This window comes from Salvia hispanica, chromosome 6, assembly GCF_023119035.1.
Source record: "Salvia hispanica cultivar TCC Black 2014 chromosome 6, UniMelb_Shisp_WGS_1.0, whole genome shotgun sequence".
Lineage (NCBI taxonomy): Eukaryota > Viridiplantae > Streptophyta > Magnoliopsida > Lamiales > Lamiaceae > Salvia > Salvia hispanica.
The window spans coordinates 47643270-47657342 of NC_062970.1; the positions used below are offsets into that span (position 1 = coordinate 47643270).

General features: G+C 39.1%; 3 protein-coding genes and 1 pseudogene across 3 annotated transcripts; all 4 read right to left on the reverse strand.

Annotated features, from left to right (window-relative positions):
* Positions 1-302: 302 nt before the first annotated feature.
* Positions 303-1805, reverse strand: LOC125193612 (malonyl-coenzyme:anthocyanin 5-O-glucoside-6'''-O-malonyltransferase-like). The gene has a single exon (XM_048091444.1). The coding sequence runs from the start codon at positions 1750-1752 to the stop codon at positions 376-378; it is 1377 nt and encodes a 458-aa protein (XP_047947401.1). The 5' UTR covers positions 1753-1805; the 3' UTR covers positions 303-375.
* A 3218-nt stretch (positions 1806-5023) lies between these two features.
* On the reverse strand, positions 5024-6578 carry LOC125191898 (malonyl-coenzyme:anthocyanin 5-O-glucoside-6'''-O-malonyltransferase-like). Its single transcript, XM_048089323.1, has one exon. The coding sequence runs from the start codon at positions 6502-6504 to the stop codon at positions 5128-5130; it is 1377 nt and encodes a 458-aa protein (XP_047945280.1). The 5' UTR covers positions 6505-6578; the 3' UTR covers positions 5024-5127.
* A 1667-nt stretch (positions 6579-8245) lies between these two features.
* On the reverse strand, positions 8246-9196 carry LOC125195612 (annotated as a pseudogene).
* A 1194-nt stretch (positions 9197-10390) lies between these two features.
* Positions 10391-11874, reverse strand: LOC125195884 (malonyl-coenzyme:anthocyanin 5-O-glucoside-6'''-O-malonyltransferase-like). The gene has a single exon (XM_048094159.1). It carries the CDS (start codon positions 11822-11824, stop codon positions 10451-10453), a length of 1374 nt encoding a protein of 457 aa, XP_047950116.1. The 5' UTR covers positions 11825-11874; the 3' UTR covers positions 10391-10450.
* Between the last annotated feature and the right edge of the window lie 2199 nt (positions 11875-14073).

Consider the following 14073-nt stretch of genomic DNA (forward strand, 5'->3'; position numbering starts at 1 on the left):
GTGGTTGGACCGGCTGGTAGGGACGGAACGGTTGCGCAGGCTAAGTGAGGTTGTATTGACGACGACAATAGTTGATGTAGTCGTACGACATGATGGTGGTTTGACTTCGACGTGGCGCGCGGGAATCCTTCCCATCGAGCGTTGCAGAAGTAGAGTTGTCCGACGGCTAGAGCTCGGCGGATATGTGGACAAATAATATTTTCATTCATTGATTGATTTAAAACAATAACAAGATCTCCTATTTATAATACTAGAATACTACCTAACTTATTGAATAAGAAAACAAAGACAGGGAAAAGATATGGTAAAATAAAAGATACTAAATAATTGAGAAATCAAAGGATCGTATCAAAATCACACAACTAAATCAAACACTCAAAATTTAAGGCCATCTCCAAAGATAGTTGCAAACGCCTCCATCCTCTCCTTAGGAAGCGACAATCCGACCACCAAACCGCCAGGGGAATCCGACGAATTACACAACGACATCGAATACTTCTCCTTATCCATCGACAAAACCTCCAACCTCGACCCCGTCCCCCACCCGAAATCCGAATTCAACATATCGAATTTCGGCGAACCGGAAACGCCAAAAGTGCTCAACTCCCTAAATTTCGACGCTTCCGACAACCAATTATCCGCTCCTTTCAAAAAATTCTCCTTGTTGTTAATCTGATTCTTGATATGATCAGCAATAGCTTCTGCTGCCGCCACGAATCCTTCCTCCGCCGCCACCTTCTTATGCTCCATCTTAATCATCCCGCCGCCTAAACAATTCCCGAAGTAATTAACCGGCACGGGCGGGTCAATCATAGCGTTCGGCCGGCCCCTCCCGTCTGCCGAAAAAAAGAAAACCTCGTCACGATCCTCATCCACCTCCTCCCCGGCGGCGTCCACAGATTTCACTACAGAACTCCACGTGTACGCCGCCGTGACCGCGAAAGACGAGATGAAACCTAGGTCCGGATTTCTAGACAAAACCTTGTTTTTGAGTTTTTTAATATCTGACTGGTGCAGTGTGAACGCGGCCCTGACTCTGCCACTAGGCAGCGGAAAACTTGATGATGTCAGCGGGGTGTTTCTCATCAGGCTCCAGTACTTTTCATCAGCTTTTTGGGTATCCCAAAAAACTAATGACCTGTCATAAATCAGCGGGGGTGAGCGGTTTCTCAACTGCTCGTCCCCGTTGAGTTTATTAACCTCGGCCCAGGCCCACATGAATCCGACGATGGACCTGGCGTCGCCGAGGCAGTGGTGATTGCTCACCCCGATGCAGATCCCGCGGCCGGGGAAGAGCGTCGCCTGGAGGGCGATGAGAGGGGCAATTTTGTAATTTTCCTCCTCGGCCAGCGGGGGCATCGGGGGGAGGAATTCGTAGAATTGGTCGGAGTCTCGGGCGTGGCTTCCGGTGAGTTCGTCGAAGTCGCGGTGGGAGACGGCGATCGTGAGGGGGGCGGTGTCGCCGGAGACGTAGCGGATGAAGGGGCGGGATTTTTCGGTGTCGAGAGGGTAGAGGAGGTTTCCGGCGACGGGGGGGAAGTGTTGGAGGGTGAGAGAGAGGGAGTGTTTGAGGTTTGGAACGATGGTGGAGGAGAATTCGGCCTCGGTGCAAGGGTGGTTGTAGAAGATGAGGCGGCGGATGGGGTGGAAATGGAGCCAGAAGATGTCGAAGAAGCAGAGGTTGATGGTTAGGTCCGCGGCGGAGCCCGGCGGAGGGGAGATGCCGGAGGTTTCGAGCACGGTGGTGGACATGGTGGTTGTGGATTTTTTTGGAATTGGTCTAAATTGGCTGATTTGTTTGAGTGTATTTTATAGATTTATCTATGGTATTGGTAGCTATTTTATTGAAAACATGTTGCATGGTCACATGGATGTGATGAGGATGAGTAATAATTGAATATATTAATGGGAGAATTTTAATTTTAAAGTACTTAATGAAGATTGAGAAAGATAGCTAATAGTATATTAATATGGGGGTCTTTGATCAATGTCGAATGGAGTGCACGAAACAAAACTCATGGGGTTTAAAAAAGTCATTATCGACGTCGGAAGGTAGAGGCAGTGTGACATCCGTTGACAATAGATGACAGATGAAAAACGTGAACCCTAATTTAAAAGATTAGAAATGTATTGTCGCAACATGAGGCTCTTTAAAGGCCTGCAGTTTTTTAAGTTTAACTCAAATGGGGTCTTTGTCAATTGGTCAAAATTGAATTATATTGGCCACCTCCATCATTGTAGAAGATGAAGAAAGATGGAGTACTAGTTTATTCAAATATATTGGCCACACACAATATTTGTTGTAATTTGACATAACGAAAGTTTGCGTGTGAGATTATTTCATTATTATGCAAACTAGTCACATAATTAAAATTCAGTCACATAAATTTCATAACTGAGGAAACTTTGTATGAGATGGTTCATTGGAGGATCTATCAAGGCGTCCGCCGATTTCGCCAGACACAACCAGGTCGTAACGCCACCGCTGCGTTGAACGATGACGCCGGAGATTTTGCCGAGTTTTTGAGTGTTTTTAGGTGTGAATGAGAGAGAATTAATGTGGATCTCACTCTATGTGTCGGTACCAGAGACGCCGACGACGGGGACGGATTGATCGGAATTTGTTCCACTGCGTTCTAAAATATCGAGTCGATCCCGGCAGGGTCCTTGACGATCGATCTATCGAGATCGGCCGAGAATTTGCTAGAAAATCAATTCGTAGAATTGGTCCGCATCCCGAGGGTGATATCCGGTGACCTCGTCGAAATCGCGAGTGGGACCGAGTCGCCGGAGACGTAAGGGAACATGGGCTTCTTGTGTGTTTAGGATTTAGGATTTAGGATTTAGAATCGGAACAAATTGTGGTCCACCACAATAGTGCGTGATGCGACTATTTCAATTGTTTAATTGAGCAAAAATAGATCATAACATTAATTTGGTTGGAAAATTTTTGGATGCAGTGAAGAGTTTGGAGAAGAATTTGTTTTCGATTGATTGTTATTCAAATCGTAGTTTTTATAGTTAAAAGAATAAAGCAATCTTATAGTTGAACATTCTCTTTGCTAAAACTAATTAAATTCACTTCTCCTAGATAAGAATGATAAGTACATCAAAATGTTACCCAAAATTTCATTTTTTATGTTGTGTCATAGAACACTGATAATGTAAAAAATTTAAAAAATTAAAGTTCAATTATTTTTATTGAGTGTGAATAAGATAGCTTATTACATAAAATCAAATCATGGAAATTGTGTTATTATAGGGTCGATCTGATAACGATTCAACCCGTTAGACATGACCTATTAAGAGAAATCCTTAACCTGCATGAACTTGCCAGCTGATCGGAATTTGAAGCAACTCAATTCCATTTGTATTAGAACGATAACGACACTAACTCAATTACACAAAATCAACGTCACTTTGTATTTTGCTATTAGAAAAACTATTCGTATATGTACCACTGGGCCCCCCAGCTTATACAATTATTATTATATATATACTAGTATTACAAAGATAAAGATTGTGAGTAGCCCAGTTGGTTTTAGCCCAAGTCATTGTTCTTGCACTACCCGAGTTCGAATCCCTAAGCCAGCAAATTGTTCATTTTTTTATCCTTTGCACAATTTACTTGCATGTTTATGCTCCCAAGTTGACCCCCCCTTGAGCCTAAAATTCAATTTTTTTTCTTTGCTTTATTTTTTACACTCTTATATCTAGGAGTTTGTTTAATGTTCCCAAAATTCAATTCATTAAGTAACAAATCATTATTTTTACACTTTTACTTCCAAGAATTTATTTTAGTTTCTTAATTACAGTATATTTTTTTGTTTCCAAGTTCAAATCCTTCTACCTATAAAAAAAAAATATATCCTTATTTTATTTTCTTACACTTTTATATCTAATAGTTTTACTCTAACTGCTATTTTATTTGCATATATCCAACTTTTAGTTTTATATTACTCTAATTTACTTGCACCTTGTTTTATAAGGATAATAAGCACATATAGTACTAGCATAATTCTAATTTCTATTATGCATTCTTTTTTTTTTCCTCCCATTATTCATCTACTATATCTTTTGCAATTCTCCATTGCTGATGCTAAAAAAATTTTCGACGATGCCACACTAACTCAATTACACAAAATCAACGTCACTTTGTATTTTGCTATTAGAAAAACTATTCGTATATGTACTAAAATAATATGCCCCACATGGAATTGAAATGAACCATTCAGTTTTGCAAGTACTATTAGGACGGCATTATCAAAGTCAATATCATTGTTTTTGTCACTTTATAAATTAATTCTAGATTGAATTGTCTTGAGATAATGACCTATCGTTTATTTTATTCATAGGACTTAACAAAGAAAGTTGTGACAGCTGACAATTCATATCGTAGAATAAATATGGTTTCATAACTCATTTCAAGTACAACACATAAGAGCCTAATTCGGTTAGTATATATATATTGAGTATTTAAATAAATAATATTATAAAACTCTACCAAGATGAGAAGAAATGAATATAAAAGTAGCAAATTCGATTTATCTTAATAAAAAATCATAATCTATTAATAGATATAAATGCATTTTCAAATGGAAAGTTCTAAAGAATTGCATATAGCAAGTGCTCAGTGACCCATATCACACCACGTCAAACTTCAACAAGAAAACATTATTTAAAATTTACAACAATAAATACTTAACACATAATACACCATGATTATTGCCGACGTATTATTGTCCTATAGCATTTCTTATAAATAAATTATCTTTTTTATTTTCCCAAAATATCTGTGATTATATACGGCCATAATTCACTCAAAATTTTCTCCCTTTCAACCTTCATTTTTTTTTTTCCATGTAATCATCATATCAGAAGAATAAACACACTAATTAAAGTAGTGAATCGATTTTTTTCAATAAAGTTTTGTTGACTTGAAGCAATTTACTTGTGGAATTTTAACTATGAATTTTTTTTTCAACATATACTATGGCTTTTTATGAAAAAAAAACCATGTATGTTAAAAACTTACGTGATAAATCTATCATATCAAATGACATATTTTTAAATCTTGAAGCAACAAAACTTAAAAAAAAAATTAAATTAAATAACAAAATTTAACGCTCAAAATTTAAGACCATCTTCAAAGATAGTTGCGAAAGCGTCCATCCTCTCCTTAGGAAGCGACAATCCGACCACCAAACCGCCGGGAGAATCCGACGAATTACACAACGACATCGAATACTTCTCCTTATCCATCGACAGAACCTCCAACCTCGACCCCGTCCCCCACCCGAAATCCGAATTCAACATATCGAATTTCGGCGAACCGGAAACGCCAAAAGTGCTCATTTCCCCAAATTTCGGCATATCCGACAACCAATTATCCGCTCCTTTCAAAAAATTCTCCTTGTTGTTAATCTGATTCTTGATATGATCAGCAATCGCCTCCGCCACCGCCAAGAATCCTTCCTCCGCCGCCACCTTCTTGTGCTCCATCTTGATCATCCCGCCGCCTAAACAGTTCCCGAAGTAATTAACCGGCACGGGCGGGTCAACCATCGCGTTCGGCCGGCCCCTCGCGTCCGCAGGAAAAAAGAACACCTCGTCTTTACTCTCGTCCACATCCTCCCCGGCCGCGTCCGCGGACTTCACCACAGAGCTCCACGTGTACGCTGCCGTGACCGCGAAAGACGAGACGAAAACTAGGTCCGGATTTCTAGACAAAACCTTATTTTTCAGTTTTTTAATATCTGACTGGTGCAGTGTGAACGCGGCCCTGACCCTGCCACTAGGCACAGGAAAACTTGATGGCGTCAGTGGGATGTTTCTCATCACGCCCCAGTACTTTACGTCAGCTTTTTGGGTGTCCCCAAAAACTGACGACCTGTCATAGATCAGCGGGGGCGAGCGGTTTCTCAGCTGCTCGTCCCCGTTGAGTTTATTAACCTCGGCCCAGGCCCACATGAATCCGACGATGGACCTGGCGTCGCCGAGGCAGTGGTGATTGCTCACCCCGATGCAGATCCCGCGGCCGGGGAAGAGCGTCGCCTGGAGGGCGATGAGAGGGGCAATTTTGTAATTCTCCTCCTCGGTGATCGGGGGCATCGGGGGGAGGAATTCGTAGAATTGGTCGGAGTCTCGGGCGTGGCTGCCGGTGAGTTCATCGAAGTCGCGCCCGGAGACGGCGATCGTGAGGGGGGCGGTGTCGCCGGAGACGTAGCGGAGGAAGGGGCGGGATTTTTCGGTGTCGAGAGGGTAGAGGAGGTTTCCGGCGACGGGGGGGAAGTGTTGGAGGGTGAGAGAGAGGGAGTGTTTGAGGTTTGGAACGATGGTGGAGGAGAATTCGGCCTCGGTGCAAGGGTGGTTGTAGAAGATGAGGCGGCGGATGGGGTGGAAATGGAGCCAGATGATGTCGAACAAGCAGAGGGGGAGGGTGAGGTCGGCGGCGGAGCCCGGCGGAGGGGAGATGCCGGAGGTTTCGAGCACGGTGGTGGACATGGTGGTTGTGGAAATTTGGGGTTGGAGGGAAAAAGGTGTGGATTTTATTGGATTTGGTCTAAAGTGGCTTGTTTTTGTGAGGGTATTTATAGATTTATTTGTGGTTGCTATTTGAATGACAATAGTTCAATTTGGATTTGAACTCTTGTTGCGTTTCTAGAATAAATTTGTTTGTATATGCATTAAAGTATTATTCAGTCGGTTCTAGGAAGGATGTTGCATGGATGTGATGTTATAGGATTTTGGAGGAGGATGAGTTGAATATAATAATGGTTTATTTTTTTTATTTTTTCAATGATGAAAGTAACATTTTTTATGAGAAAAAAGAGAGTGGGGAAAGTGAGTTCAAAAAAAAATTAGTGGCATGTGGTTGCAGAGGGAGTATAAATTAATTTTGGTTTAAAAATATTAGCTGTTTTTATCAGTGTCGAATGCGTGAATCGAAACTCATGTGGTCTAAAAAGGTTTTCATCGACGTCGGAAGGTAGAGTTACTGCTGACAATAGATGACAGACGACAAACGAAAGTAACCTCAATTCGAAAGATTAGAAATGTATTGTCGTAGTGTGGGGTCACTGTGAGCTTAAAACCCACATTTAATATTTAGGGTTTTCTCGTGCTCATGGGATGACAACATGGTTGATTAATCTTGACCGCATTTGGATCTGCATCGACTATTGGTTAAAAGTGAAGTATATAATACTGATAATAATTTTATAACATATGTTATTGCATGTTTTTCTATAGCCTCATGTGTTAATTAAACCATCATATATTCCAATATTGATTTTTGCTATCTAATTTTGCATATTAACTAAAAAAATAAACAGACAAACTTATTGATAATACCGACATATATAATGTGTGTGGAGGATTAGTCCATACTTGATTTGTCATATTAGCCGAACAAAGACTAGAAATTAACGAAAGTTGTCATAATTAAAGTTTAGGATTTTGTCCCCTTTAGATTGAAGCCGTACTACTTGATTCGATCTACAAATTAAAATTGAGCATATCAATATGGGGACAATAAAGGCCTGCAGTTTTTTAATTGTAACTCACATGGGGTCTTTGTCAATTGGTCAAGATTGAATCATATTTGCCACCTCCATCATTCTAGAAGATGAAGAAAGATACACTATTTTATTCAAATATAATGGCCACACACAATATTTGTTGCAATTTTACTTGACGAAAGCTTTCGTGTGAGATTATTTCATTGTTATGCAAACTAGTCACGTAATTAAGACTCATAGTTACATAAATTTCATAATTGAGGGAGATGGTTTCATTCGAGAATGAGTTAGATATTTAAAATATATTGAAATACTTTATCAATTATGCATTAAAATTTGTGTCTAATAAAAAATACATATTTTTATGAGATAGATATACTTATCATTAAAATAAAATTTTTAACTTAGATATTTGAGTTATATAAAATAGCATTAAATTTTTGGGTCAATTTTTCACACTCAAAATACCTACAAAACAGTCGCTCGATCCACACATAAATACCCTGTGTCTAATAACTAAAAAAGTAATGAATATTAGTACGAGAAATTTTTTGCAACTATGTCATTGTAAACCACAATATTTTTGAGTTATTCAAAATAAGTATTTTTCATATATTTTTTATTTTTTATTTTCTCTTTTTAATTTATTGATTTTTTTAAAAAAATAAAACTAAATTATTTCAAATATCATCAAAATAAATTATTTATACACATAATAAAACTGATACTTTTTACTTTTAATCAAAATTTTCACACTATTACAACAACATTCTCAAAATTTAAGGCCATCTTCAAGAATGGTTACAAAAGCTTCCATTCTCTTTCTCGGTAGCGAAATTCCGACCACCAAACCGCCTTCGGAATCTAGCGAATTACACAACGACATCGTATACTTCTCCTCATCTATCGACAAAACCTCCAACCTCCTCGCCTTTCCCCATCCAAAATCCGCATTCGACAAATCGAATTTTGGCGAACCGGAAACTCCAAATGTACTCAACCCGCCAATTTCGACATCTCCGACAACCAATTTTCCAAATCTACCAAAAAAATATCTTTATTATTCACTCTGTGCTTGATAAAATCCCTCCACCGCCGCCACAAATCCTTCCTCCGCCGCCAACTTCCTATGCTCCACCTCGGTCCCATCCTCGTCCACCGCCTCCCCGGCGGTGGCCGCAGATTTCACCACGACACTACACATGTACGCCGCCGTGACGGCGAACATAGAGATGTAAACTAGGTCAGGCCTTTTCGACGTAATAATATTCTTGACTTTTTTAATATCAGACCATGGAGTGTGAACGCGGCCCTGACTCTGATAGTAGGCACAGGCAAACTTGACAGAGTCAAAGGAATATTCCTCATAGTGCTCCATAAATTGTCGCTTATGCCCTTGATATCTCCAAATACAGATCTACCGCATCCCCGAGGCAGTGGTGATTGCTCACCCCGATGCAGATGCCGCGGCCGGGGAAGAGCGTGGCCTGGAGGGTGAGAGAGAGGGAGTGTTTGAGGTTTGGAACGATGGTGGAGGAGAATTCGGCCTCGGTGCAAGGGTGGTTGTAGAAGATGAGGCGGCGGATCGGGTGAAAATGCAGCCACAAGAAGTCGAAGAAGCAGAGGGGAAGGGTTAGGTCGGCGGCGGAGGCGGGGGAGGGGAGATGGTGGAGGTTTCAAGTACGGTGGTGGACATAGTGAAAAAGTTTTGATCAATTATTGGGCTTGGTATTCATTTTTCGGGTGGAATATATGTCTATATACAGATTTCGATGATATTTTGTGTTCACATTGATAAATTTGAGATGAGATTTCAGTCTTTTTTGTGTTGATATTTTTAAATTTTTGTTCTAATACATTCTATAGTTGGAGTATGAGATTCAATATTTATTTTAGACATTAGTGATTTTTGGATTTATTTAATCATTATACTCAATAACTGGAATCTCTTTGTTTTTTTTTTTAGTTAAATCATTTTTTTTTATTTCAGAGAATTTCTTTTTAGTTAAAGTCATTTTTATATATAATAACAATTAATTTACTTTTTTTAATAGTATTTTATTTACTCTATTTTATTCATTTTTCTATTTTATTGGACCTACGGTCACGCGTAAGTCACATGGAATCATTATCAATTGGTCAAAATTGATTTATAGTATTTGATTATGGGTAGAAATTTCAAAGAATAGGTACATGGGTTGTTCATATGATTACGAAGTATCTGAAAGAGTCAGAGGGAATACTTGAATAGCACTTGTTTAAATTAGTTGAAAGAAACTTAAGCCCAAGCAATTAATTAAATGGCATGGGCTTACGGATAATCTTATTCTAGCCCAAGATTTATGCAGTTGTAGTCCAACAAATTAATTCTTCCAAATCCAATGAAAAATAATTATATGAGTCCATCAACAAATAAAAATAAAGTGAGTTCTCTGCAACTCACGCTTCCATCTTATTTCATTCTCTCTTAACATTTCCCTCTCTCCATCTCTCCCTTTTTCTTTCTTTTCTTTTTACTTTTTCACCAAACAAGAGATAGTCTCAATTTTCTTCACGACCGGATTTTCAAAAAATATCTGATCGTCCCAAAACCTTAACCGAAGTTAGACGACTCATAAAGCATAATTCTTACCAAAGGAGATAAGTTTTAACGGTTCAATCTTCCGTTATTAAGTTTGTAAGTGGTTGTCGTTTCAACAGTAGCACCGTCAATTTTCTACAAGATCGGGTGATCATACGTTGTCCGATCATAATAGTAGTATTTTTTATGTAATTTTAATTATTAATTTTTATTTTTTTCTCATTTTCATTTTTTAATAAAACAACATTATTTTAAATTTTGTCAAAAAAAATCAACTATACACACAATAAAAATAAATATAGAAACTTATAATCAAATTTTAGCACCATTGCACCAACATTATTAGTACTCAAAATTTAAGACCCTCTTCAAAAATTGTTATAAAAGCTTCCAATCTCTTTCTTGGCAGCGAAATTCCGACCACCAAACCGCCTTCGGAATCCAACGAATTACACAACGACATTGAATACTTCTCCTCATCTATCGACAAAAACTCGAACCACCTCGCCTTTCCCCATCCGAAATCCGCATTCGAGAAATCAAACTTCGGCGAACCAGAAACTCCAAATTTACTCAACATCGCCAATTTCGACATATACGATGACCAACCATCCAAATCTCCAAAAAATATCTCTTTATTATTCACTCTGTTCTTGATCAAATCCGCAATCGCCTCCGCCGCCGCCACAAATCCTTCCTCCGCCGCCAACTTCTTATGCTCCACCACCGCCACCCCACCACCCACGCAGTTCCCGAAGTAATTCACCGGCACCGGCGGGTCAACCAGCGCGTTCGGCCGCCCCCTTCCGTCCGCCGGCAAAAGGAACGCCTCGATCCCATCCTCGTCCGCTGCCTCCCCGGCGGCGGCCGCGGATTTCACAACGGCACTCCACGTGTACGCCGCCGTGACGGCGAAAGTAGAGATGTAAACTAGGCCGGGCTTTTTCGACAAAACAACATCCTTGAGTTTTTTAATATCGGACCGATGGAGTGTGAACGAGGCCCTGACTCTGTTAGTAGGCACAGGCGAACTTGACTGAGTCATAGGAATATTCCTCATAGTGCTCCACATATTGTCGCTTATGCCCTTGATATCTCCAAATACAGATCTATCAAACAGCGGTAGCGATGAGCAGTTTTTAAACTGCTCACCGCTGCCGCGGTGATTCGCCTCAGCCCAGGCCGAGACGAATCGAAACACGGAACTCGCGTCGCCGAGGCAGTGGTGATTGCTCACCCCGATGCAGATCCCGCGGCCGGGGAAGAGCGTGGCCTGGAGCGCGATGAGAGGGGCAATTTTGTAATTTTCCTCCTCGGCCTTCATCGGCATCGGCGGGGAGAAATCGTAAAACTGATCGGAGTCTCGAGCGTGGCTTCTGGTGAGTTCGTCGAAGTCGCGGCGGGAGACGGCGATCGTGAGCGAGGCGGTGTCGCCGGAGAGGTAGCGGATTAGGGGGCGGAATTTGTCGGTGTCGAGAGGGAAGAGGAGGTTTCCGGCGACGAGGGGAAAGTGTTGGAGGGTGAGAGAGAGGGAGTGTTTGAGGTTCGGAACGATGGTGGAGGAGAATTCGGCCTCGGTGCAAGGGTGGTTGTAGAAGATAAGGCGGCGGATGGGGTGGAAATGGAGCCAGATGAGGTCGAAGAAGCAGAGGGGGAGGGTGAGGTCGGCGGCAGAGCCTGTCGGAGGAGGGATGCCGGTGGTTTCGAGCACGGTGGTGGACATGTTGAAAAGGTTTTGTTCAATTATTGGGCTTGGTATTGATTTTGAGGGTGGAATCTATGCCTATATATATATAATTAGGGATATAACTAATTTTAAAGTTACAAGCATGTATCTAATCTAATCTTGTGCTTTCACGTGCACAAAACATGCAATATTATAAATCTAAAATGCAATATACAATTGTAGAAATTATAAATAGATTTCAACAGATTGCATTTTAGTTATAAACAGATTGCAATTATTATTGTTGAGTTTTGCATTTTAAATATAGTCTGTTTAATTTGCATTATAGACAATTTATATTAAAATTCAAAATTTAACAATACAATTTGTAGAAATACATTTGCAGCCTCACAAATATATAGAACCCCTGATTTGAGGGAATGATGACGTGGAGGGGACTTGCGGCCCAAATCCGGGACGGTGTTAAGGATGCTCTAGTGCCCCCCCTCCCGTGGTCCCATAAAAATAAGGATAGTTTGGAATAACATGAGAATTAATACATAATTATTAAAATAAAAGAGATAACAATAAAAAATAATTATAATATTATTAGTCGAGAAGGGAGGTAACCTTATTATTGAGAAAGAAGTTACCTAAAATGGCGGGCGATATTTTTCGCTGTGAATTGACGCAAATGACCTCCTCCAGTTCGGAAAATGGGGAAGGAGGAGCTCAATGTTGTATCATAAACCAGTTCTGGTGGAAGGAATGAATGCTGCTCATTACATCACTCGACAGTGTGGGCCGTCATTTATTTCAAGGGCAGATGAGATATGTCCCTTACACACTGATCACCATTATTGCACAGAAATACACACGTAGAAAATGTGCATGTGGAGGAGTTACGTGTAGAGTATCAATTGGATGATACAAGTAGGGATTTCAGTGTAGCACGAAATTCGTGGGCTGGCCCGAATAGTTCCCCAAATTTATAGAGTTAGAAATTTCTAGATAAAATAAAAATCCGATTAACCCGCAACCCATTGAAAATCCGACGAACTGGCCCGAATAGCCCTCAAATTTATAGGGTTAGGGCTGAAAATTTCTAGTCGTATAAAATAAAAACCCGATTAGCTTGCACCCGATTAACCCGCAACCCGTTATAGCCAGGCCCGAAAACCCGATAAAATTTCTATTATTTTATTTTTTTACTCCTAATGTAGATAATTAAAGTAATAACTTTCAATGTAGATAATTAAAGTAATAACTTTCAATTTTATATTTAATATATAAATTATATGTTGAATTTTATTAGTATAATAATTAATAAATAAATTAAAAAACTTCAATTTCAATAAAAAAATGTTTAAATTTCTAAAATATGCATTAAAATTTCACTAACTATCTCAAATATTAGTATTTGGTCATGTTTATGATTGGGTTTAAGCATATGTCTCAAATTTATCATAATTAAATATTTTATATTTTATGAATATAACTAATTTTCATCATTATTTATTGGATTGATCGCATGTTAATCTTATCGATAGCAATCTGATGGGCTAGCATGAAACCCGAGCTTTTAGGGTTAGAGTTGAACTTTTATAAGCCGAAAGAAATCACAACCCGATTAGCCCGTACCCGATTGACCCGCAACCCGACTAGGGTTGGCGCGAAATCCGACGGGCCGACCCGATTGACATTCCTAGATACAAGACATAGATTTTTATATAAAATTAATAAAATATAGGAGATATATAAAGAAAAGGTGATTAAAATATTGTTAGTGGAGAGTGAGACTCATCTAATACGAGAGAAGACTTGCCAAAAATAGAAAGAGGCTATTTTTTCTTCCATTACTAAAAGATTATATTCATTCACCACTAACAATACTTATTTATTTTTTCTTTCTATTTCTTTTACTTTTTCAATAATGCATTAAAACTCATGTCCAACAAAAAACGCATACATTTGTGGGACGTGAATACTTACCATTGAAATAAGAATTTAAATTTAGATATTTGAGTTAGCAATAAATTATTGGGTCAGCTTTTCCACTCTTGAAATGCCTATAAATCAGCACGAGAAATAGTCACTTGATCCACTGATAAATTCCCTTCATCTAATAAAAAAAAGAAATATGATTAGTACGAATAATTTTTTGCAACTATACCATTCTTGTAAACCACAATATTTTTGTGTAATTCAAAATAAGTGTTTTTCAAATATTTTTTTAATTTTTAATTGTTATTTTATTTTTCAATTTTATTTTAAATGCCATCAAAATAAATCATTTATACACGTAA